At 45.0% G+C, this 26,136-nt stretch overlaps 1 protein-coding gene across 2 annotated transcripts in view; it reads left to right on the forward strand.

Annotated features, from left to right (window-relative positions):
* GRB14 (growth factor receptor bound protein 14) overlaps positions 1 to 26,136 on the forward strand; it is a 225,945-nt gene that overhangs the window by 167,908 nt on the left and 31,901 nt on the right. For both annotated transcript variants that reach the window (XM_063933621.1, XM_063933622.1), the window contains 3 exons: positions 21,934 to 22,050; positions 22,438 to 22,507; positions 24,276 to 24,363. In XM_063933621.1, the coding sequence (XP_063789691.1) occupies positions 21,934 to 22,050; positions 22,438 to 22,507; positions 24,276 to 24,363 (275 nt within the window). The remainder of the gene's footprint in view (positions 1 to 21,933; positions 22,051 to 22,437; positions 22,508 to 24,275; positions 24,364 to 26,136) is intronic.

The raw sequence follows: 26,136 nt of genomic DNA on the forward strand, positions 1-26,136 counted from the left end.
AGTAGCATCCTTATACGTAGTGCACTCCAAGTAGTAGTAGCGTCCTTATACATAGTGCACCCCCAGTAGTAGTAGCGTCCTTATATGTAATGCCCCCCCACCAGTAGTAGTAGTAGCGTCCTTACACGTAATGGCCCCCCAGTAGTAGTAGCATCCTTTATACGTAATGCCCCCCAGTAGTAGTAGCGTCCTTACACGTAATGCCCCCCAGTAGTAGTAGCGTCCTTACACGTAATGGCCCCCCCAGTAGTAGTAGCATCCTTACATGTGATGCCCCCCCAGTAGTAGTAGAGTCGTTATACGTAATGCCCCCCAGTAGTAGTAGCGTCATTATATGTAATGCTCCCCCTGTAGTTGCGTCCTTACATGTAATGCACCCCCCCCAGTAATAGCGTCCATAAAACGTGTGCGCACACACACAATTCACAAACATAGACACACACATACATACATACACACCCACCATATATATACACACACACACACATTTCTCTGTCACCCTCCACTTACCTAAGCCACTGTCTCCCTCAGTACAGCACTGCAGCAGCCTGGTCCGTGTAGCTCCGCCCCTTATATCCCATTTAGCTCCGCCCATTCCGGTCCATGTAGCTCCGCCCCCTCCTTTGATACTTACCGAGCCATTGACACACAGGTGAGGGGAGGGGGGGGAGTGGGCTTTTCATGCTGCCAGCGCTGCACAGCAGCTGGCAGCAGCAGCAGCACGGGTGTCAGGACGGCGCAGCGCAGGGAAGGAATGCAGAGCAGGGGGAGCGCCTCTTCCTCCCAGCGCCTCCCTGCACTGCATCCCTTCGCTGAGTGGGTAGCGCCGGGCCTGAGTCTTATATACATTTTGAGGAGATTAGGGTAGGAGGGCACTCTCCTGGGGTAGATGGATACCTCCAAACACAAAATAGTCAGGAAAACAGCACACCAGTCCAGGGTTTTTGTGCAATCCACCCGTGGCTAGTTTTATTGTACAGTACATAAAACAAAACATAGGAATAAATCCTAGCCCTTCTGTGCACTAACTAAACATAATAGATTCCCTCTCTCAGAATGGTAAGATAAACTGCCCCTACCACAAACAAAGGCATATGAACAGTATTTGCAGTCAGGAAATAACAATGTTTCATAACAGGCCTGCTGTCTGTTTCCCTAGGTAGTGAGACCCTGAGTCAAGCCCTGACCCAGCTAATATCAGCCTCATACAGGTGCAGGCACTGAAATGGCCTGCTCTTAGGCTAAAGGCCTAAATACCCAAAAGGTGCCTCATGGATGGAGCCCTCCCTTTTCTCTCATATCCACATCCCAAGGACCCATTTCTGGCTATTACTAAAAGTCATTGCACAAGGTAATATACATAGCACAGGGCAACACATGACAAAGTTGGGCACAGGGTAATATATAGCTCAAGGTAACACTTAGCACAGGGGGGTACTGCCAGGGGACTGTACGGAGAGACAGGAGGAGAAGGAGGATCGGCACAGTACCTGGTAGTAGCAGACTGCTGGGTGACACCAGGAACACACACTGCTGCCTTCTATCACTGGCTTGTGGCAGGACTTCAGCTGCTGCTGGGTCCTCAGTTGCTGCTGCTAGGACCTCCCCCTGCTGACTATGGTGCTGGGCTGTCTACAGGGCCATCTCTTCCATTGGCAGCATGGGAAGGGGACGGGGAGCATGAGAGAAAGAGGCTGCTGAGACTGTTCAGCCGGCAAGGAAGTGTGAGCACAGGACAGCCCCCCTCCTAAAGCAGTTCTGCCTCACAGGGTCCTTTTTTATGAGCAATAGTAGCTGCAGCTCGGCCCGACCCAATTCCAGGCACTGTCTGACACATGGAAAGGAGGCAGAGCCTGTCACTGCCTCACCTCTCCTCTTTCCCTGCAGCACAGAAAAGTTGGTGATAGATGGCTATGAAACTTAGTAGAGTAACACAAATAATACGTTGATAAGTTATAGATATCTTCTTTGTGCTATTTTAATAATTTTTATAGTCAAAACTTTGGAGTCTGATAGGGAGCATGACAGGTGACACTCTGCCTCCCCTGACTACATGTCCCTGATAGTAATGCATATATACAATATAGCAGTGGTTCCCAAACATTTTTGAATCACGGCACACTAGAGTATCAGATTTTTTTCCACGGCACCCCTAGGCCAAATGTTTCTTATTGAGAAATTTTGGGAAAAAAAAGAAAAAAAAAAAAGGATTTTAATTACCTACCCATAAATCCTTTTCTTGTAGTCCGCAGGGGATACTGGGAATCCGTTTAGTACCATGGGTATAGACAGGTCCACTAGAAGCCATGGGCACTTTAAAAAAATTGACAGTGTACGCTGGCTCCTCCCTCTATGCCCCTCCTAACAGACTCTGTCTAGGAAACTGTGCCCGAGGAGACGGACATACTTTGAGAGGATAGATAAGAAAAGTGGTGAGATTACGAACCAGCACACACAAAACAAGAGGAAAGCCATGCTAACCAAACTTGAAACAGGAACAGCAACAGCTGAAGCAAACAACATTACATAACCAAGTAACAGTGCAGGAAGAAGGAAGCTCCTGGCGGGAGCACCCAGTATCCCCTTCGGACTACGAGAAAAGGATTTACCGGTAGGTAATTCAAATCCTATTTTCTATTATGTCCTAGGGGATACTGGGAATCCATTTAGTACCATGGGGAAGTACCAAAGCTCCCAAACCGGGTGGGAGGGTGCTGAGGTTCCTGCAGAACTGATTGACCAAACTGAAGGTCCTCAGAGGCCAAAGTATCGAACTTGTAAAACTTAGCAAACGTGTTCGAGCCCGACCAAGTGGCTGCTCGGCAGATCTGTAAAGCTGAGACACTCCGGGCAGCCGTCCAAGAAGAACCTACCGACCAAGTAGAGTGGGCCTGTACAGATTTTGGAACCGGCAAGCCTGCTGTGGAATAAGCATGCTGGATAGTGAGCTTGATCCAGCGTGCAATGGACTGCTTCGAAGCAGGACACCCAATTTTATTGGGATTATAGAGAGCGAACAGTGAGTCCAATTTCCTATGATGAGCAGTTCTCTTTACATACACCTTCAAAGCCATCACAACATTCAAAAACTTTGAAGTAGCAGAGGCATCCATAACAACTGGAACCACAATAGGTTGGTTGATGTGAAATGCGGACACCACCTTAGGAAAAAATTGCTGATGAGTCCTGAGTTCAGCTCTGTCCTCATGGAAAATTAAGTAGGAACTCTTGTAAGACAATGCCCCCAGCTCCGACACACGCCTTGCTGAAGCCAAGGCCAGCAGTGTGACGGTCTTCCACGTAAGGAACTTTACATCAACCTCCTGTAACGGTTCAAACCAGTCCGATTGGAGGAACTGCAGCACCAAATTGAGATCCCAAGGTGCCGTGGGAGGCACAAAGGGAGGTTGGATGTGAAAAACGCCCTTCAAGAATGTCTGGACCTCAGGGAGAGAAGCCAATTGTTTCTGAAAATAAATAGACATGGCCGAAATCTGGATTTTAATGGAGCCTAGATGTAGACCCACATCCACTCCCGACTGCAGAACAAGCAGGAGACGTCCCAGGTGAAATTCCACCGCAGAATATTGTCTGCTTTCACACCAAGAGACATACTTCTTCCAAATGCGGTAGCAATGTTTAGACATTACTCCCTTCCTGGCTTGGATCATAGTCGGGATGACCTTGTCAGGAATCCCTCTCCTGGCTAGAATCAGCCGTTCAATTTCCATTCTGTTTAACATAGCCGCGATAAGTCTTGAAAGACGAATGGGCCCTGTTGTAGAAGATCCTGGCAAAGAGGTAGAGGCCACGGATCTTTGATCAGCATCCAAAGAAGTTCCACGTACCAGGCCCTTTCAGGTCAGTCAAGAGCAATGAGGATTGCTTGAACCTTTTCCCTTTTTATTCTTTTTAGAATTCTTGGAATCAGAGGAAGTGGAGGAAACACGTACACCAGTTTGTAGACCCACAGAGTTGTCAGAGCGCCTACTGCAACTGCTTGTGGGTCTCTCGACCTGGAACAATATTGCTTGAGCTTCTTGTTGAGTCGAGAGGCCATCAAGTCGATCTGTGGATATCCCCACCAATGTGTCAACCACTGGAACACCTCCGTGTGAAAGACCCACTCCCCGGGGTGCAGGTCATGTCTGCTGAGGAAGTCTGATTCCCAGTTGTCTACTCCCAGAATGAAGACTGCCGACAATGCCACGGCGTGTTTTTCTGCCCAGAGGAGAATTCTTGACACCTTTGACATTGCTGCTCTGCTTTTCGTTCCGCCCTGTCGGTTTATGTACATTACCGTTATCACACTGTCCGACTGGACTTGAATGGCCTGATTCCAAAGAAGATATGAGGCCTGCAGAAGGGCGTTGTAGATAGCCCTGAGTTCCAGGATGTTTATTGGAAGGACGACTTCCTCACGTGACCATCTTCCCTGAAATTGCACCCCTGGGTGACTGCTCCCCAACCTCTGAGGCTTGCATCTGTGGTTAGCAGAATCCAATTCTGAATCCTGAACCTCTGACCCTCGAGCAGGTGAGAAGTCTGTAGCCACCACAGAAGGGAGATCCTGGCTCTTGGTGACAGACGGATCCTCTGGTGCATGTGAAGATGCGATCCAGACCATTTGTCTAATAGATCTAGCTGGAAGGGCCTCGCATGAAACCTTCTGCACTGAAGCGCCTCATAAGAGGCCACCATTTTACCCAGAAGGTGAATGCCCAGATGCACTTAGATCCGGGTTGGATTCAGGACATCCTGAACCATAGACTGAATTACCATAGCCTTTTCCAAGGGAAGGAACACTCTCTGAGATTCTGTGTCCAGTATCATTCCCAGGAAAGGAAGCCTCTGCGTTAGTTCCAGGTGAGATTTTGGTAAGTTCAGAATCCACCCATGATCCAGGAGTAGTCTGGTTGAGAGGCTAATGCTGTCAAACAACCGCTCCTTGGATGGTGTCATCCAGGTACGGAATTATGGGGGTAATTGTGAGTTGATCGCAGCAGGAACTTTGTTAGTAGTTGGGCAAAACCATGTGCACTGCAGGGGAGGCAGATATAACATGTGCAGAGAGCGTTAGATTTGGGTGGGTTATTTTGTTTCTGTGCAGGGTAAATACTGGTTGCTTTATTTTTACACTGCAATTTAGATTGCAGATTGAACTCACCATACCCAAATCTAACTCTCTCTGCACATGTTACATCTGCCTCCCCTGCAGTGCACATGGTTTTGCCCAACTGCTAACAAAGTTCCTGCTGCAATCAACTCAGAATTACCCCCTATGTTCACTCCCTGTTTGCGGAGTAGAAACATCATCTCTGTCATCACTTTGGTGAACACTCTCGTGCCGTGGAGAGACCAAATGGCAGGGCCAGGAACTGGTAGTGACAGTCCTGCAGTGCAAACCATAGATAAGCCTGATGAGGCGGCCAGATCAGAATGTGAAGGCATGCATCCTTGATATCCAGAGACACTAGGAATTCCTCCTCCTCCAGACCTGAGATCACCGCTCTCAGAGACTCCATCTTGAATTTTAACTCCTAAGTACGGTTCAACAACTTGAGGTTCAGAATCGGTCTTACCGAACCGACCAGTTTTGGTACTTCAAACAAGTTGGATTAATACTGCTTGTGTTGCAGAAAAAGTGGTACTGGAAAAATGACCTGAGTCTTTACCAGTTTTTGAATGGCGTCCTGTAAATTTATACTTGACTCTTGTGAAACTGGTAAGCCTGATTTGAAGAATCTGTGAGGTGGGAGCTCCTGGAACTCCAGTCTGTAGCCGTGGGAAATAAGATCTATGACCCAGGGATCCTGGCACGATCTTGTCCAGATGTGACTGAAGAATTTTAGCCGGGCTCCCACCTGCCAGTCTTCCAGGCATCGCGGTCCTCTGTCATGCTGAAGGTTTTGAGGAAGCAGAGCTTGAGCTCTGTTCCTAAGAACCGGCAGTTGCTGGTTTTCGTGGTTTACCTCCTGCGCCTCTGGTGGCTGTAGAAGAACCTCTGTTTTTGCCCCTAAACTTGGCTGTCCGAAAGGACTGTAAATTGGGACCTGAGTAAGCCTTCCTAGCTGGGGGGAGCTGCAGAAGATATGTGGATTTACCCGCAGTACCTTTGGAGATCCATTTGTCTAGTTCATCTCCAAATAAGGCCTCTCCTGTGAAGGGTAGGCCTTCCACGCCTTTCCTGGAGTCTGCGTCAGCAGTCCACTGGCTTAGCCATAAGCCCCTGCATGCTGACACTTCCATAGCAGTGGTGCATGCATTAAGCAAGCCTATTTCTTTTATGGCTACCACCATAAAGTTTGCAGAGTCCTGGATATGTTGCAGGAGTAAAATAATCACCCCCTTGAGGCAAGGTATCTAACCCCTCAATTAGGTTACCCGACCATTTGGCAATGGCTCTTGTAATCCACCCACATGCTATAGTGGGTCTGGGCCACCCCAGCAGCTGTATACAAGGATTTGAGTGTGGTCTCAATTTTACGATCAGCCATGTCTTTCAAGTAGGCTGCACCCGGGACAGGCAATACAATTTTTCGTGACAGCCTGGATACTGATGCATCCACTATCGGTGGATTTTCCATTTTTTCCTATCCTCAGGAGGAAAATGAAAAGATGATAACAACCGTTTAGGGGTTTGAAACTTATCAGGATTAACCCACGGTTCTTCAAACAGGGTATTTAGTTCCTTTGACACAGGAAAAGTAGCTGAGGACTTATTTTTTATATTGAAATAAGATTCCTCACTCTCCTCTGTCACCTTATCAGGGATATGCAGAACTTCTCTGATATCCTCTATGAGAGCCTCTAGTCCCTGTGACAGAGTACCCTCTCTCCACCTCTGAGTCCACCTCCCCCTCCTCCATGTCTGACCCCTCATCATCAGAGTCAGACTGCAGGATATGGGCCAAAGTACGCTTTTGTGGATAAATGGCAAGGGACTGAGACACTGGTTTGGGTACGAAGTCTCTTTTCATAAACTCAGTCATAGATTGTAGATTGAAGTATTGCGTCTCTTTCTCATTGCGGGACAATTTAGTGGAAATGTTGGAAATCATTCCCCTAATGGAGTTCAGCCATGCTGGTTCTGCCCCACTAGCCTGGGAAGGGATACTACACTGAGTACACACCAATGAACCCCCTGGAAAAGAGGAACACTGTGCCTTACATGAAACAAACTCTTTGTCTGACATACTGTAACAGTGACAACACACACACACACACACACACACACACACACACACGAAAAGGTTAAATGCACAATTAACCCACAAAGAGCCCTTCCAGGGAGACACAGAGGGAGTATAGAACCAGCGCTCGGCGCCCTTACAGCTAATGCCAAGCTTAGCCGGGTTGCAGACTAAGTACCTAGATTAGGGACTTAGTGCACTAATAACTGCTCCCCACCGCTATGACCCCCTGGTACCACTGAGGTAATCTGGAGTCTCTCCGGAAGAGCTGCACGTCCAAAGTAGACTCAAGACTTTCCTTTTTACTCAAGCATTCCCATAATTGTCCCTTTAGTATCTCCATGCTTCTGTATTTTATGAAAATCTGTTCTGTACTTCATTATTTTCTGTACTATATTATGCTATGTATCTGTTAAGCGCCTTGAGTCCTATTGGAGAAAGAGCGCTATATAAATAAAATTATTATTATTAATTTATTATTATATCACTCAGCATCTGTGTCAGTTGCAGAGGGAAAATGGCGCTGGTGAGCTTATTGACACGCTCATAATGAAGCCCTGCCGCTTCAATGACAATGTCTTCCAGCTCTTTTTTATACTGGCTGTATGTGTCTATGGCCCTCATTCCGAGTTGTTCGCTCGCAAGCTGCTTTTAGCAGCTTTGCACACGCTAAGCCGCCGCCTACTGGGAGTGAATCTTAGCTTATCAAAATTGCGAACGAAAGATTAGCAAAATTGCGAATAGACACTTCTTAGCAGTTTCTGAGTAGCTCCACACTTACTCGGCATCTGCGATCAGTTCAGTCAGTTTCGTTCCTGGTTTGACGTCACAAACACACCCAGCGTTCGGCCAGACACTCCTCCGTATCTCCAGCCACTCCCGCGTTTTTCCCAGAAACGGTAGCGTTTTTTCGCACACACCCATAAAACGGCCAGTTTCCGCCAAGAAACACCCACTTCCCGTCGATCACATTACGATCACCAGAACGAAGAAAAAACCTCGTAATGCCGTGAGTAAACTACCTAACTGCATAGCAAATTTACTTGGCGCAGTCGCACTGCGGACATTGCGCATGCGCATTAGCGACTAATCGCTCCGTTGCGAGAAAAATATAACGAGCGAACAACTCGGAATGACCCCCTATGTGCATAAAATAGAGACAGACTCCTTTTATGGCTTTGTTGATAGTCTGGGTACTGTACCCGCTGTTTAGTATCTGTGTCCTTACACAGCGGGAGACGCAGTCCACCCCGTTCAGAAGCCGTTCATCTCAGTACCCTCAAGCCACCATAATGGCCGGTGGCCCATTAACCTGGAACGCCAGTTTAGTACTCACCAAACTTCTTTTTTCTGGTTCTGTTAGGGGTGGCGGTGTGCTGCGGGAATGTACGCTCGCCGTGGGTGGGCTTGCGAATAGTTCCCTCAGGAGCTAGGGTCCTGTGAGCGGGGAATGGGACCATTAACCCTGAGAGGAGTTGGGCCATTCCTCCCCCCTAAGTCCCACGAAGCAGGCAGGCTGGTGCCAACCAGTCCTGCCTGAAAACAACAAACACAGAAAATAAATGCAGAAAACTCTTTAGGAGCTTCCAGAGACGTGACCGGTTCCTCCGGGCACATTTTCTAAACTGAGTCTGGTAGGAGGGGCATAGAGGGAGGAGCCAGCGCACACTATCAAATTCTTAAAGTGCCCATGGCTCCTAGTGGACCCGTCTATACCCATGGTACTAAATGGATTCCCAGTATCCCCCTAGGACGTAAGAGAAAAAAATAAAAATAAATTGTGTAGTGAGGGACAAGATTTGCTTCTGTTTATCCACATACAGTATTTTAGGACTGACAGACACCAGCACTGGTTTTGTCTGTTACATTGACCATAAATAATTTGAAGTTGTCCTGGACCACCAATTCAAGGCACCCCAGCAAGAGTCCCGAGGCACCCCAGGGTGCCAGGGCACACAGCTTGAGAACCACTGTAATATAGAATAATCCTACCTTAATGCAGAAATGAACAAATGATTAAAAAGAAGAGACCACTAGGCTATGGAACGCTATACATGTGACATTTGTTGATTTAAATGGAGCCTGGTCAGATATCTGTTTAATGTGGAGTTGTGGGTATAGATGTGTTCTCATACACTTGCGCTCTAGGGGAGTAATTCAAATCTGATCGCTGGGCTGCTAATTTTGCTGTCCTGTGATCAGATAGTCGCCACCTCCAGGGGGAGGGTAAATTCGCTGTACATGTGTGCGATCGCTTGTGTATGCCGAGCTGCGAAAATCCACTTTGTGCACTCTGTGAGCAACCCAGGACTTACTCCTCCAGTGCAATGAGAACAGGCTGATCGGGCTGGCGCTGACGTCACACACCCTCCTTGAAAACGCTTGGGCATGTCTGCGTTTTTCCAGACACTCTCTGTAAATGCTCAGTTGCCACCCACAAATGGCCTCTTCCTGTCAATCACCTTGCGAACGCCTGTGCGATCATCCTGTCGCTGACCGGAAATGCCCATTGTTGTTGTCCGACGTGCGTTCACATTGCGGTGCACACGCATGCGCAGTTAGGACCTGATCGCCCGCTCTGCGAAAAACGCACAGCAGTGATCAGATCTGAATTACCCCCTAAGTTACGCCAAACAGCCCTTTTAAGGGTCTCTTCCACTTAGCCGCGGCAAGTATCACTTCTTTATCACTGCTTTATCACTTCTTCAAGCTTAATACATGTGCACCTACTGTAAGTCACAAATCTGTGTAATAAATAGTTCTAACACAAGCGGCCATGGCTATTTTGCCCTCCACCTTCCGTTAGTCTGAATTTGCAACTTTGTACTTACTGTAGGTTGTACCAGTTGCTTTGCACCAAAAGTCATAAACTAGCATCCCTGTATAGTGTGAGAGGCTGTGTATGTGGCCACACTGTGACTAAGATGCATTATTTAGTGCAGAAGTACGCTACACTCAGAGGCGTCACTTACTTTTGAAACACCCGGTGCGGTCGCGGGTGTAAAGGGGGCGTGGCTTCGTGGAATGGGGGCGTGGCTTCACGTCCCGCCCCGTTTTCGGCACATTGTGGGTCCGGGGGATGCGGGCTTCACCCGGAGACTGCTGAATCTGCAGTGCTGGCTTCTGCACTGTGACAGGAGCCGGGTTGTAGCATCCAGCTCCTGCCACTGAGCAGGAGCCGGCACTTTGGTGTCACCCCTCAGAGGGGAACACCCGGGTGCGGGCCGCACCCCCCGCACCCACGTTGTGACGCCACTGGCTACACTACACCTGTCAGAGCAACATGCCATATTGTGTAAATACTAGAGATGAGCGGATTTGGTTTCCTGAGATATCTGAGAACCTTCCCCCCCTCCCCTCGAACTTCAAGATCCGAGCCGGTATACAAGCCCAGGTCGGGACTTCCTGCCAGACTCGGAAACCAGAACGAGGCAAACTGTCATCATCCCGCTGTCGGATTCTCATGGGTTTTGGATTCCATATAAACAGCCGCGCATCACCACCATTTTCACTCTGGACTTGGAGAGTGAGGGAGACAGACCTCTGTCTCTCTGTGGGTGGTGGCGTCGGGTGGGGTTAGTGTGTGCTCTGTAGGGGTGCTGCTGCAGTCACTGTGGTGTACCTGTGCTGTGTTAGGGGTGCTGTCCTGTCTTTCCTGGCTGTCACTGGTGTTTCATGTGGTGTTTCGGGTGATGCAGCCGTACATGGGTGTTGCTGTCCTGGCTGTCACTGTGTTGTACAGGGGGCAGGGGCACTGTCCTCCTGTATGCTGTAAAATATAGGGGTGCTGCTGTTAAAATAACATTACTCTGGCCCCGTATGCTGTTAAAATTCAGGGGTAACATAGTAACATAGTAATTGAGGTTGAATAGAGGAAAAATGCCCATCTTGATCAACCTGTTATTAAGTTGATTATAATGTCCCTGCTGAAGTAATGTTTTATGACTAGTTAAATCATGTTACACCCGGATTATCACGGTCAATATTTCAAATGTTATAACCTTGGATATAATTTTCAATCAGAAATGTATCCAATCCTTTTTTAAATGCAGTTACAGAGTCCGCCATTACCACCTTCCCAGGCAGGGAATTCCAAATCCTTATTGCCCTAACAGTGAAGAACTCTTTCCTCCGTTGCGTACAGAATTTTTTCTCCTCCAGCCTCAGCGAGTGCCCACGTGTCCTAAACAGAGTTATTTTAATAAATAATTCCTCTGATAACTCTTTGTAATGTCCCTTTACATATTTGAAGATATTAATAATGTCTCCTCTTAGACGCCTCTTTTCCAGTGTATACATATTCAACCTAGTAAGCCTTTCCTCATACTCCAGTCCCTCTAGCCCTTTATTCAATTTAGTAGCTCGCCTTTGAACCCTTTCGAGTTCACCGATATCTTTTTTATACAGTGGTGCCCAAAACTGAACACAATATTCCAGGTGTGGACGTACCAATGATTTGTACAGCGGCAGGATTACATCCTTGTCCCTTGTCTCAATTCCCCGTTTTATGCACGCTAGAACCTTACTTGCCTTCTTTACTGCGCTTTGACATTGTATACGGTTACTAAGCCTATTATCACTGAGTACCCCCAAATCTTTTTCCAACACTGTTATCCCTAGACTTTCCCCATTTAATATGTAGGATGCAAGTTTGTTTTTAGTCCTGAAATGTATAACCTTGCATTTTTCTATATTGAACCTCATTCTCCATTTAGACGCCCAGATTTCAAGTTTAGATAAATCATTCTGCAGAGATTCCACATCTGTTTCCGATTTAATTACCCTACACAGTTTAGTATCATCTGCACAGATTGATACTGTGCTTTCTAGGCCTATTTCTAGGCCATTGATAAATATGTTGAACAGTAGTGCCCCGGGTACGGACCCTTGTGGTATTCAGCTGACTACTGGGGTCCATCTTGAGGACTTCCCGTTGACCACTACTCGCTGTACCCTGTTGTCCAGCCAGTTACTTATCCATGTACAAACAGTTTTTTTCCTAGGCCAAGCTCCTTTAATTTGATGATCAGTCTCCTGTGAGGCACTGAATCGAAGGCTTTTGCAAAATCTAAGTAGACCACATCCACTGCTTTTCCCTGGTCAAGATTATCGCTCACTTCCTTGTAGAAGCTAATTAAGTTAGTTTGACATGATCTGTCCCTCACAAACCCATGCTGGTTCTTGCTAATAATCTTAGCGGTCTGTAGATACTCCTGTATGCTATCCCTTAGAATTCCTTCCAATATTTTCCCCACTGTAGACGTCAAACTAACCGGTCTGTAGTTACCCGGATGATTTTTGGATCCCTCTTTAAATAATGGCACTACCTCAGCTATACGCAAATCCTTCGGTACCATGCCTGATCTAATTGAACTATTGAAAATCAAGTATAGCGGTCTTGCTTAGGTCTAGTTGTGACCTAAGCTCCATAAGAACCCTCGGGTAAAGTCCATCAGGACCAGGTGATTTATTAATCTTAATTTTGCTTAGTCTCTCCCGGACTACTTCTTCACTTAAACAAGTATCTAACCACGAACCATTACTGTCACTATCATTATGCACTACTCCCACCATCAGTTCTTCTCTGGTGAACACTGATGGAAAACATTTGTTCAGTATTTCCGCTTTTATTCTGTCATCATTTATCAATACTCCAAATTCATCTTTTATTGGACCTATGTTCTCCTTTTTTAACCTTTTACTGTTTATGTATTTAAAAAACTTTTTAGGATTGGTTTTAATCTCTATAGCGATTTGCTTTTCATTTTCCATTTTAGCTGCTCTTATTGCTTTTTTGCATTTTTTATTGCGATCCTTGTAATACAAGAATGACTCCTCCTTTCCATTAGATTTAAATGCTTTGAAAGCACGCTTCTTTTTATTCATTTCTGCCTTGACCTTCTTGTTAAGCCACATCGGTTTGAGTTTAGTACTCCTGCGTTTACTGCTCATGGGAATAAATATGTGAATATTGCTATCTAGCTACCCTTTTAAAGTATCCCACATTTCCGAATTGTTCTTGCTATGAAACAAAACTTCTCACGCAATGTCATTAAGTGCACATCTCAGCATATTGAAATTAGCCTTCCTAAAGATAAATGTTTTGGTTGAACCCTTATAGCTATGTTTCCTGATACTAATGTCGAATGTGATTATATAGTGATCACTGTTACCCAAGGTCTCCCCAACTTTAGAGTTTGATATAATGTCCACATTATTAGTAATTACTAATTCCAGAGTAGTTTTACACCTAGTTGGGTCCTCGACTAATTGAGACAAGTAGTGATCCTTTAACATATTTAAGAACCTGTTGCCCCTAGCTTTAACACATGAATCGTTACTCCAATTTATAGCAGGATAATTAAAATCCCCAATCACTAGGATGTCCCCAATCCCGCAGCCCTTTTGATTTGCTGCAAGAGTTGTTCATCATCATGTATGCTAATATCCAGCTGTTTGTAGCAAGTGCCTATGACTAGTTTTTTTGACTCAATATCCCCACTTGAGATTTCAACCCATAGTGACCCCACATTATCCCCAGTTCCCTCATAAATAACCTCCTTTAAGTATAGTTTAAGAGATGGTTTAACATAAAGACATACACCTTCACCTCTTTTGCTTGCCCTGTCCCTCCTGAAAAGAGAATACCCCTCCAAGTTTGCAACCCAGTCGTGAGAGTCGTCCCACCATTTTTCCGTAATACCTCACTTGAGATTTCAACCCATAGTGACCCCACATTATCCCCAGTTCCCTCATAAATAACCTCCTTTAAGTATAGTTTAAGAGATGGTTTAACATAAAGACATACACCTTCACCTCTTTTGCTTGCCCTGTCCCTCCTGAAAAGAGAATACCCCTCCAAGTTTGCAACCCAGTCGTGAGAGTCGTCCCACCATTTTTCCGTAATACCTATAATATCATACTCAGCCTTTGATGCTAACAATTCCAATTCCACCATTTTACCTGCTAGGCTTCTTGCGTTTGCAAGCATACATTTTAGTTTAGCGGTTCCCTTGTCCGTTTGTTTTTTAAAAGATATCCTGTCATGGTTTACTAGTGCCTCCCTAGAGTTACTGATATAGACTGTCCTTCACGCTCCCTCTCCACCCCATCATACTTAATACTGCCCACCTTACTCTTCTCTTTGATCAACCCAATGTTTCCGTCTAAACTCTCCGCCCTGACATAAGTATTTTCCCTTATGCTCCGTACATCATTTTCTATAAGCTGTAATGATGACACATAATTGTTGTTAGTTAATGTTTTGGCAATACCTTTGTTAATACCCTTTTTAGAACCCATGTAAATACCCTTGCCCTTGCCGGCTGCTCTTTCCCTCCCCCCTTCTCCACCCCCATTTAGCTCACTACCACCATCCTTACTATTCTCACTGCATGACCCATAGTTTCTAGCTATACCCTCCCCCCTGGCTCCTAGTTTAAAAGCTCCTCCAACCTACTAACCATCCTTCCCCTCTGCACCACAGCCCCCTCCTTATTCAGATGCAATCCATTGTGATAAAAAAGATGGCGCCTGACTGAGAAGTCTGCCCAGTGTTCCAAGAACACAAACCTCTCCTTCCTACACCAGTCTCTAAGCCACACATTTACCTCCCTGATCTCCCTCTGACTCCCTGGGCTAGCGCTCGGCACTGGTAATATTTCAGAAAATATTACCTTAGATGTCCTTTCTTTTAGTTTCTGGCCTAAGTTCCTATAATCTTTCTTAAGGACATCCCACCTACCACTTAAGTTGTCGTTGCCAATGTGCGCCAAGACCGCTGGGTCATTCCCAGCACCTCCGAACAATCTATCTACCCGGTCCGCGATGTGCCATACCCAAGCACCCGGGAGACAACAGACCATATGATGCAGTTGTAAAAAATTAAAAGCACACTGGTCCTGTATGCTGTAAAAATATAGGGGTGCTGCTGTTAAAATAACATTACACTGACCCTGTATACTGTAAAAATTCAGGGGTGCAGTTGTTAAAAATTAAAAGCACACTGGTCCTGTATGCTGTAAAAATATAGGGGTGCTGCTGTTAAAATAACATTATACTGGCCCGGTATGCTGTAAAAATTCAGGGTGCAGTAAAATCAATGTACACTGGCCCTATATGCTGTAAAAAATCAGGGGTGCTGTTGTTAAAATAAAAGTACACTGGTCCTATATGCTGTAAAAATACAGGGATGCAGTGAAAAAAAAGTACACTGGCCTTGTCTTGTATGCTGTAAATTTACAGGGGTGTTGTGAAAACACAGGGGTGCTGGCACTGTACGCGGTTGTGATGTCTATGCCTGACCTTCCCAAAACTGTATGTTGACAATAAGGATTGTAATGGTGAGGTGGTTTGTTTGAGTAAGGCACCAGTGGAGACAGTTGTTGCCCATGAGATGAAAAAGCCCATTGTCATGCCTGGGCAAAATACCAAAAAAGCAACCTCTTCGGTGTGGAATTATTTCTCCACAAATCCAGACAACAGGTGTCAAGCCATCTGTTGTCTTTGTCAATCCATAATAAGTAGGGGTAAGGGCGTTAACCACCTAGGAACATCTTCCCTTATACGTCACCTGCAGCGCATTCATCATAAGTCATTGTCAAGTTCAGAAACTTTGGGTAATAGCGTAAGCAGTCCACTGATACATAAATGATGTGGTTTGTTTGTTTGAATAGTATTTCTCTGTGAGGATGAGGATGTAAACACTGAAGGGCTGGGGGAATCTGAGGATGAGGACAACATCTTGCCACTGTAGAGCCAGTATGTGCAATTAGAGATTAATTGCTTCTTTTTTGGTGGGGGCCCAAAAAAACAATCATTTCAGCCACAGTCATGTGGCAGACCCTGTCGCTGAAATGATTGGTTTGTTAAAGTGTGCATGTCCTGTTTATACACCATAAGGATGGGTGGGAGGGCTCAAGGACAATTACATCTTGCATGTCTTTTCTTTGCCACATCATTCCAGGGGTGCTGCCCTATATGGGGGGCTGCCCCTCTGCCCTATCAGTCCAGGGGTGCTGCCCCACTGCCGTTTAAGTCCAGGGGTGCTGTTTTCTGTCTGCTGTGCTGTGTAATTCTCCAGGGGTGCTGCCTATGCTGTATAAATCCAGGGGTGCTGCCATATAATTGCAGGGGTGTGCTGTACTTTATCCTGCGTTTAAATGAAAGCCTAGAGCAGATATGAAACAAGCTTTAACATCATAAACAGATTTGTGAAAACTATCTGCAAAGGTAGAAATGGAAATTGACGAACTGTTTTTAAACAAAGTGGGGAGAGACCACATTTGTGGCCAAAATCAATGTGACTCAGAAGAGACTGAATCATAATCCAACACAACTGCCGTGGAGGTAAAAATTATATTTTATGCCGGAGCATTAGAGAGAGGTTCTTCTCAATTATTTCATGTTAGGGACTCACTCAATTGAATGGCTCTAATTAGTCAACCTTAATTTTGATTTATTATTGATGTTCCACATTTTGGGATTATTTATTTAGAAGATGCGCATTTGTTGTACATGGATCTTCTTTTACTAAGGGCTGCGTAGGGTTATCACAAGACCTCGCGGTGTTAGATGAACAGAGTTTCAGTGATCTTGCATTGCATCAGCTTTCCATTGCACTGCAGCACTAGATGGGCTAGGAGCTCCTGTGAGGCACAAACTGTTACTGAATAAAGCCCAATAGTATGGAGTCTCATGGTGGCTTGCAGACAGGATGATGTCTGGCTTGCCAGGCTGAGGCATGCTGTGGGCACAGAGGGTAGCATTGCTTCCTCCCACAGTCCTACTTATAGTATGAAATGAGTTTGGACTGTAGAGAGATAAGCTCCACTAGGGCAGGGGCTCAATAACAAAAAATGTTACTGCACAGTCATGCTTAGTACTTTACCGAACCCCCCCGAACTCAACTTGCCCCATCCGGGGCTCAGGAGGGGCTGCTAAAACATTTAAGGGGCTGCTTTATTTAAAAATAAAATATTAATAACATAAACAAGAAACACAGGTATCCTCACATGCGTGTAACTGGGAGCTGTGAAAAACAAAAATAAGGTGTCTGCCACAAAATACGTAAATAAAAATGCAATAAAAAAATGGAAAAAAAAGAAACCCACTAGATTTTCACAAAATAAGTCTCCCGACTCCGTATAGGGGAAAATATCCAATCTTGATCCTGTGGTATACACCATCTTATTTGCATCCCAGCATTAAATCCGAGATTACCTTAATCCCTGAAAATGGAGAAGAGGGTACATTTTTGGAGGCTTTGGCCCCTAGTTTTTCAGTTTGTCCAGTAATGTGGTAATTAATAATAATATATTTGCTTGGTTGAAGTCCTTTCTGTTCCACACCAATATAGGAGTGGAGGTGAAAGCCTGTGTGTTGTTCCTGAATGCATGTGCCTCTCTAATTTCTAATCACCTTTTTGACACTGTCCTCTTCCTCTTGCCTCTTCTCATAATGTGAAGAGTCACCAAATATGGAATTGGTATGTTTGTAGCTAGCTATGATTTTGAGAACTTGGTGAGCTTTCTCCAGGGGGACCACCTGTCGCCAACATAAGGGTGGGTTGGAGGTCCCAAGACAATTCCATCTTGCACCTCCTTTTTTTCTTTGCATTATGTGCTCTTTGGGGCCTAGTTTTTAAAACTGCCATCCTGTCTGCCACTGCAGTGCCACTCCTAGATGGGCCAGGTGTTTGTGCCGCCCATTTGTGTCGCTTAGCTTAGTCATTTAGCTACCTCGTTGCACCTCTTTTTTTTCTTTGCATTTTGTGCTCTTTGGGGCCTATTTTTTAAAAGTGCCATCCTGTCTGCCACTGTAGTTCCACTCCTAGATGGGCCAGGTGTTTGTGCCGCCTACTTGTGTCACTTAGCTTAGTCATCCAGCTACCTCAGTGCAACCTTTTGGCCAAAAAACAATATTGTGAGGTGTGAGGTGTTCAGAGTAGACTGGAAATGAGTGGAAATGAATGTTATTGAAGTTAATAATACCGTAGGATCAAAATTACCACCAAATTCTATGATTTTAGCTGTTTTTATGGTTTTTTTCAAAAATCATCCAGATCCAAAACCAAAACCAAAACCCGAAAGGGTGGTTTTGGCAAAACCAATCCAGATCCAAAAAATGAGCGGGAATCCAGATCCAAAATCAAAACACAAAACTCAAAAAGTGTCCGCCGCACATCTCTAGTTAATACTCCCTGCAATGGCACCTAACTCTTGGTTGCTGCTGCCCTGGAGCTTATTTGTGTAGTATGACCACTAATGCAGCTGGGGGTAACGCAGGATTTGTAGGGTTTCCAAATGCAATCCACAATCTCCCTCTCTGTGGAACACTGGAACAAGTGCAAGAGTCTGGGGGAGTGGTAGAAGAACCTAGTACCGACCCTGGACCAGTGCTGCAAGTATGACGGTATGGGGTGGTACTGCATACCGGTAAGAAATTGCCAGCCGACCCAACCGCAGTGCTTGTTGCCGCTGCTATGCTGTGTGTGGGAGTGAAGGAGAGTGGCCAGCGCTCACCTCTCCTGTGTCCCTCAGTGTTAATCAGGTCTCCAGCGGACCAGCAGCTTCGGCTCCTGACTGGCTGCCAGTCTGTAAGCTCTGATTGGCTCACGAACCGGCGCCTCATTTAAGAGACACGGCACAGCCGGAGACCGGATGAGCACTGAGGGGTAGGAGAGGTGCGAGCTGCACTCTCCTCCCCTCACACAGTAGCGGTGAGTGGCGGGGTGTGTGTGTGTTTGGCACTGTGGGGACATATCTGGCACTGGGGGCATATGTGTATCTTACACTGTCGGGACATATCTGGCACAATGGGGGCATATGTGGCACTGAGGGCATAAGTTTACCTGGCACTGGGGGCGCATATGTGTATCTGGCACTGTGGGGGCATATCTAGCACTTTGTGGGCATTTCTGGCACTGGGGGCATATATGTATCTGATATTGGGGGGGCATATCTGGCACTATGGGGCATATGTCTATCTGGCACTATGGGGGCATATCTGGCACTGGGGCATATGTGTATCTGGCACTGTGGGGGCATACCTAGCACTATGGGGGCATATCTGGTACTGGGGACATATGTGTATCTGGCACTCCACTATTGGGGGCATATGTGTGTCTGGCACTATGCTATTGGGGTCATCTGTGTATCTGGCCTCCATGTGTATCATGCCCCTATTTTCATTGGCCACATCCATTTTTTGCCTTCGGCGCATGCACACAGTACCACTGAGAATTTTTTTCTACTTGCACCACAGCCCTGGACATACATATGTCCTTTTATACACTTGATAGTGTATGGAGTACTGTTTTAATAATTAACAATATATATATAGTGTTTATATAAACAAAAAAAGAGCACACTAATGGGCAAAACCATGTTGCACTGCAGGTGGGAAAGATATAACATGTGCAGAGAGAGTTAGATTTGAGTTGGGTGGGTTTAAACTGAAATCTAAATCGCAGTGTAAAAATAAAGCAGACAGTATTTACCATGCACTGAAACAAAATAACCCACCCAAATCTAAAGGTGGGTACACACTACGTGATGTGCTCTATGAACGACGTCGCCTAGTGTTTACCCTCCTTGGCTGGGGTGGTCTGCGGCAGTGCAAATACACTGAACGATATGATGACCATAACGCTCAGTAACGTCACGCAGCGGTCGGGCTGTGCAGGCAGCTTTTGGACAGTCCAAATTGAGCTGCGTGGACGGCTGACAGCGAGGGTCATTAATGACTCGCTGGGCTGCGCATCGATTATCTTTGGCGGCATACACACTTGCGGACAAAGAAAACAATGTCGCTCAGGATGGGCTAAAGTGAGCGACGTTGTTGACTTTCTCGGCAAGTGTGTATGCACCTTAACTCTCTCTGCACATGTTACATCTGCTTCACCTGCTGTGCAATATAGTTTTGCCCATTAGTGTGCTTTTTGGTTTGCTAACAAACCTGAATAACTCAAGTTAGAAAAATTAGTGCACAGAATTTACATGATAGCAGTGCACTGTATTTGTAAATTCACATCATGGATATACTGTACATTGTTGATAGCAGTGCACTGTATTTGTACATTTAAATCTTTGACATTGGAGGTGGGTTGAAATTTGAGAGAAATATGGCAGTTTCAGCATTGAACTTTTGACTGAGTTCCTGAGGGGTTCCAATGTATTGGTTGATATAACAAGGTTCAAAAGATCAACATGATAATGGTCAACAATAGTCCTATTACCCGCCTTACAATACCACGGATAATGATATCACCCAGGGCTATCCTATTATCCTCGATAAGCCGACACGAGCAGCAGCTTATCGGGGCTTTTGTCTACTGCACCGGGAGCCAGCTCCTGACAGCTCCTGATGCAGCGCTTCAATCCGCCCCCCCAGAGGGTGGAGAAAGAGGGAAGTGAAGCAGGTCATCACGGTGTTTCCCTGCCGGGGGTCACAGTGTCAAATGCTGGTTCCCGTGCCGCGGCACCCTCCCTGCAGTCCCAGCCTGCTGCTGTTGCAGCGGGCATGGCACACAGCAGGTCGCCGCCGTTGTCATGGATTTAACCAAATCCCTGGAAAACGGACCCATTTTTAATTGAAAATGGGTCTGTTTCTCATGAAAACACACAGGTTTCACTGAACTTGTTTGTTTCGGGAGAATGGCCATTTTTTTTAGGGGCGATCTTATAGGATAGCCTGTAAAAAATTTTTTAAGAAATCAGTGAAACATTGGGAAAAAATGCAAAAACTTAAGTTTTTCGCACCCAATGTTTTACCCTGGGTAATAAGATACAGCACAAGGTCCACAGTCAATAGGTCGACCCCATATGGTCTACATGTATTAGTTCTACAGGTGCAAAAGGTTGCCACATAAAAGGTAGACAGTGCTTAAAGTCGCCAGGTTCAAAAGGTCAACATGACAATGGTCGACAAGCGTACGTATGGTCATGATGTTTTTGTTTTTTTTTCCATTTTTTTCCAATTTTGGCTTGATTACCACCCTATAATTGGGAATATTAACTTGCAATTGGGAATAGTAACCTTGCCCAAAGAATGGCGAGCGAAGCGAGCCATGAGAATACAAATTTCTACTAATTGGCGTCACATACAAAATTACACCTAAAAATAAAAAAACTTGTGTAGATCATTTTTGTGTCGACCATGTTGTCCTTTTGTACCTATCGACCTTTTCCACTGCCTAACTTTTCAATGTTGGCATTTTGATTCTGTCAAACTATTGACCCCGTCGACCTAATGCATATCAACCATATTGGGTCAACCTAATGGCTGTCTACCTATTTTCTGTAAATCTTCTATACCACACCAATTCCTGAGTTCCCAAGCTGTCTTCAAGTGATGTAGTCAGATTACCAATGATCACAATGTCGACAATAAGAAAATGATGTTGACAATAAGAAAATGATGTCACACCCATTCTGACATGGTACTAATGTGATATAAAGCACTGTAACTGTGTCGGCTTTACAACTATAAACATGATGGTAAAGCATTGTGAATGCCGATCTCACTTACCCATCCTGTCTTGAATTCCAAGGAAACACAAGGCTATATAAAATTATCTTTGCGGGTTAGCGAGTAAGGTTAAGATGTCATATATCTACTGTTATGAAATACAAAGTTTTAAGTATGGAATATTGTACAGATAGGGATGTGCATTTCTGAAAACTGATACTATCTTACAAAGTTATTTTCATAACATACTGTATTTCTCTATTCTGTATAGAGGAGCATATCAGAAAACTCGCTTGCGGCAATGGATTTCTCAGGCCATAAAAGCAGAGTTATTGAGAACCCTACAGAAGTGTTGTCTATTGCTCTACAAGAAGGATTGTTATGGCGGGTGTGTATGATATCTCCATTGCTCTGGGTACTGTTTGATAACGTCTGTACTACTGTACGATAAGGTACAAGGCTAGAGATTAAACTATGTCCCACAGTTTATTTTGTTTTTATTTGCTATAATGTTATAAACCGTGTTTCTGCCAAATTTAATGGATAATATTTTATTCCAAGATAAAGCAGAGAAAGTTGTTTACAAGAATCATATGAGTGTAAGGTCACACTGTCAGATTACTCTGTATCCGCTGCAGACAGGCTTATATAATGGACGGTTAAAACATGCAAGTTATGCTATTTCTAATGTAAACATTATGTCATAAATTAAACATTAATAACACTAACGGTTAAAGTATTTATATTGTCTAGAACTTGTTTTATTTGGTTACAGAGGAAGAGCTGTGGACGTATCAGTTCACATGGCATCCCCACATCTTCTCAGAATTCAACAATGAACTTCGGTATGCTTAAAACATATCTGGAATAAATACTTTTTCAGTTAATATCATAATAAGTATAATATATATATCTATTATATATCTATCAATGTATCTCTCATATACCACTGCTATTGTTTTATTGTCCATCTAGAGGAGACTCGGTAGTGAGCTGCAGGGATGCCTCCCCCTTCTAGACACAGCCACACTGACTCCTTTCAGCCCACCAGTACTGTCAGAATCTGGAGCTAGTGCCCCCTCCCCCACCCCTCGCAAGCCCCTGCTATCACCACTCCTGTTTTTTGTAGGCCTCTGCTATCCTCCCCCAATTTGCGGTCCCCCCCCCCACCTCACCCCGTCACTTCTGTCGCACAGAGATGGAAGTGAGAGGGTGCAGACAGTGGGTGAGAGGGAAGGAAAAATATAGAGGAAGGGGAATTGCCAGAGGGAGGGGGGGTGAGTCAGTGAGTGAAGAGGTGAACCAGGATGGCGATGGATTAAAGAAGAAAATGGCAGGGAGACATTGTGGTATGCAGCCCATGGTATCCACGTGTTTCAGAATTATTCTGTTGAGTTAATTGAAATGGCTGTTATATATTCCATAATTGATTTAATACAACAATGAGTGAGGGAGTGTGTGAGGTATTCCATTCAGCCACTAGCTGACAGGTGGCAGCCAGTATGATATAATGGTTACGTTTAGCTTGGTATAGTGGTGGTCATTCCGAGTTGTTCGCTCGCTAGCAGTTTTTAGCAGCCGCCCACTGGGAGTGTATTTTAGCTTAGCAGAAGTGCGAACGAAAGGATCGCAGAGCGGCTACAAAATAATTTTGTGCAGTTTCAGAGTAGCATCAAACCTACTCAGCGCTTGCGAGCACTTCAGCCCATTCAGTTCCGGATTTGACATCACAAACACGCCCTGCGTTCGCCCAGCCACGCCTGTGTTTTTCCTGGCACGCCTGTGTTTTTCAAACTCTCCCTGAAAACGGTGAGTTGACACCCCGAAACGCCCACTTCACGTCAATCACTCTGCGGCAGCCAGTGCAACTGAAAAGCATCGCTAGACCCTGTGTGAAACTACATAGTTCATTGTAAGAGTACGTCACGCGTGCGCATTGCGCCACATACGCATGCGCAGAAGTGCAGTTTTTTTAGGCTCATCGCTGCACAGCGAACGAATGCAGCTAGCGAACAACTCGGAATGACCCCCATAGTTACATCAGGGGGTGTTAAGGGAAGGAGGTAGTATTTGGGGGTAAAAGGAAGATTTTTGGACAGAATGTAGTGAATCAAGTCTTTTAGGAATGACAACAAACTGGTCAATCACAGCCAAGTCCAACAGATGTGTAGGAAAGTGCCTGGAAGGATGCAGTCTCTACAGCATCTGTCTGAGGTGTCCAGAAATACTTTACTGAGGCAGGATGGGACATAATACCAATGATATAAAAGTTTATAAGCCTTCTCTTTAGTGCTAACAGAAATAGAACTAGAGGCAGTATGTTTTTACCATATCCCGGTCCACTCCTCCCTAGCCAATGATTTACCGATATCAGCCTCCCATGCCAGCTTGTGGGGTTCCGCGGATGACAAATCGGAGTCATAAAGCTCCGAGTATAGGGTGGAGACCAGCCCGCGAGAGGAAGCCTGTTTTTTGCATAGGGATTTAAAAGTGGTGACCTAAAGTTTTTTTTATTTTGTTAGTAAATACATCTTACAAAAGGTTGCTTATTGTTTTTGTAAAGCATATGCAATCTATTTATTTATTAGTAGTTATTGATTTTTATGTGTTTAGCTATCCATTTGTCACAACCCTGGTTCCACCACAATATATCAAGACATGAAGCTCAGAAAATGATAGTTCAGCAAGGACTTGTAAATGGGTAAGGTCATTTTTCCTTGTGGTTGTTACATTAAGTTTATGTTATTGCAGTTTTTTCTTTGACACATTCTTACATATGCAGTTTATACTGTGCATTTTAGCAATATATTTTAGAGGGTTTTTAAAGTACTCAGAAATAGCTATTTTTTTTGTTAAACTCCATTGGTGGATAATACAGTATACTTTACACTCAGAGTTAATGTTTTCATTTCTGGATCAGAGAGACATTTTGAAGTTCAGCTCTCATGCGGACCAAACCAGCTGGTGTACTACACAAACCTGACAGTTTGGACCTATAGAGATGAATCAATACCCAAGCCATTGAAGTTTCTTTGAAAGCATAATCATACTTTTCAGTATTATATCCTTCTACTTCTAAGCCAGAAGAGTTCTATTTATAAATCCCATCTGATTTTCTAAAAGCTTTCTAACTGCTGTATAGCACTATTCAATTCTAGCCTTATCTTTCGACCAACACATAAAAAAACTGGTCGGATAAGTACAAAAACATGAAGATATTGTTATAGGGCTTTGTAATAAAGATCAATGACATTTTCAAAACCAGTCTGCATTTGGTAACGAAATTGCGTGTTTCACCGGTGGAATTTGGCTTTTAGTGTTCACTGTCCTGCCCCAATCAAGCCACAAGCAGAATCAATTGACCATTATAGTCTCAGCTCATAGACTATATATTCTGCAAAATGTGAATATAGAAATATGTGCCACGTGGATTTCTGAGCAATGGGGAAGAAACAGAAAGTATACAAAAGAATGAGACAGATCCATGTGGCAAATAATAAGATTTTACTCACCGGTAAATCTATTTCTCATAGTCCGTAGTGGATGCTGGGAACTCCGTAAGGACCATGGGGAATAGCGGGCTCCGCAGGAGACTGGGCACTCTAAAGAAAGATTTAGTACTATCTGGTGTGCACTGGCTCCTCCCTCTATGCCCCTCCTCCAGACCTCAGTTAAGGAAACTGTGCCCGGAAGAGCAGACATTATAAGGAAAGTATTTTGGAATCCCGGGTAAGACTCATACTAGCCACACCAATCACACCGTATAACTTGTGATACACTTATCCAGTCAACAGTATGAACAACAACAGGGCATCAACAATGGATGCCAACATAACATAACCCATTATTAAGCAATAACTATGTACACGTATTGCAGAAAGTCCGCACTAGGGACGGGAGCCCAGCATCCACTACGGACTATGAGAAATAGATTTACCGGTGAGTAAAATCTTATTTTCTCTAACGTCCTAGTGGATGCTGGGAACTCTGTAAGGACCATGGGGATTATACCAAAGCTCCCAAACGGGCGGGAGAGTGCGGATGACTCTGCAGCACCGAATGGGCAAACTCAAGGTCCTCCTTAGCCAGGGTATCAAACTTGTAGAATTTTGCAAATGTGTTTGAACCCGACCAAGTAGCAGCTCGGCAAAGCTGTAAAGCCGAGACCCCTCGGGCAGCCGCCCAAGAAGAGCCCACCTTCCTTGTGGAATGGGCTTTCACTGATTTTGGATGCGGCAATCCAGCCGCAGAATGAGCCTGCTGAATCGTGTTACAGATCCAGCGGGCAACGGTTTGCTTTGAAGCAGGAGCCCCCAACTTGTTGGGGGCATATAGGATAAACAGCGAGTCAGTTTTCCTGACTCCAGCCGTTCTGGCTACATAAATCTTCAAAGCCCTGACTACATCAAGTAACCTGGAATCCTCCAAGTCACGAGTAGCCGCAGGCACCACAATAGGTTGGTTCAAATGAAAA

This window comes from Pseudophryne corroboree, chromosome 7 (genome assembly GCF_028390025.1).
Source record: "Pseudophryne corroboree isolate aPseCor3 chromosome 7, aPseCor3.hap2, whole genome shotgun sequence".
NCBI lineage: Eukaryota > Metazoa > Chordata > Amphibia > Anura > Myobatrachidae > Pseudophryne > Pseudophryne corroboree.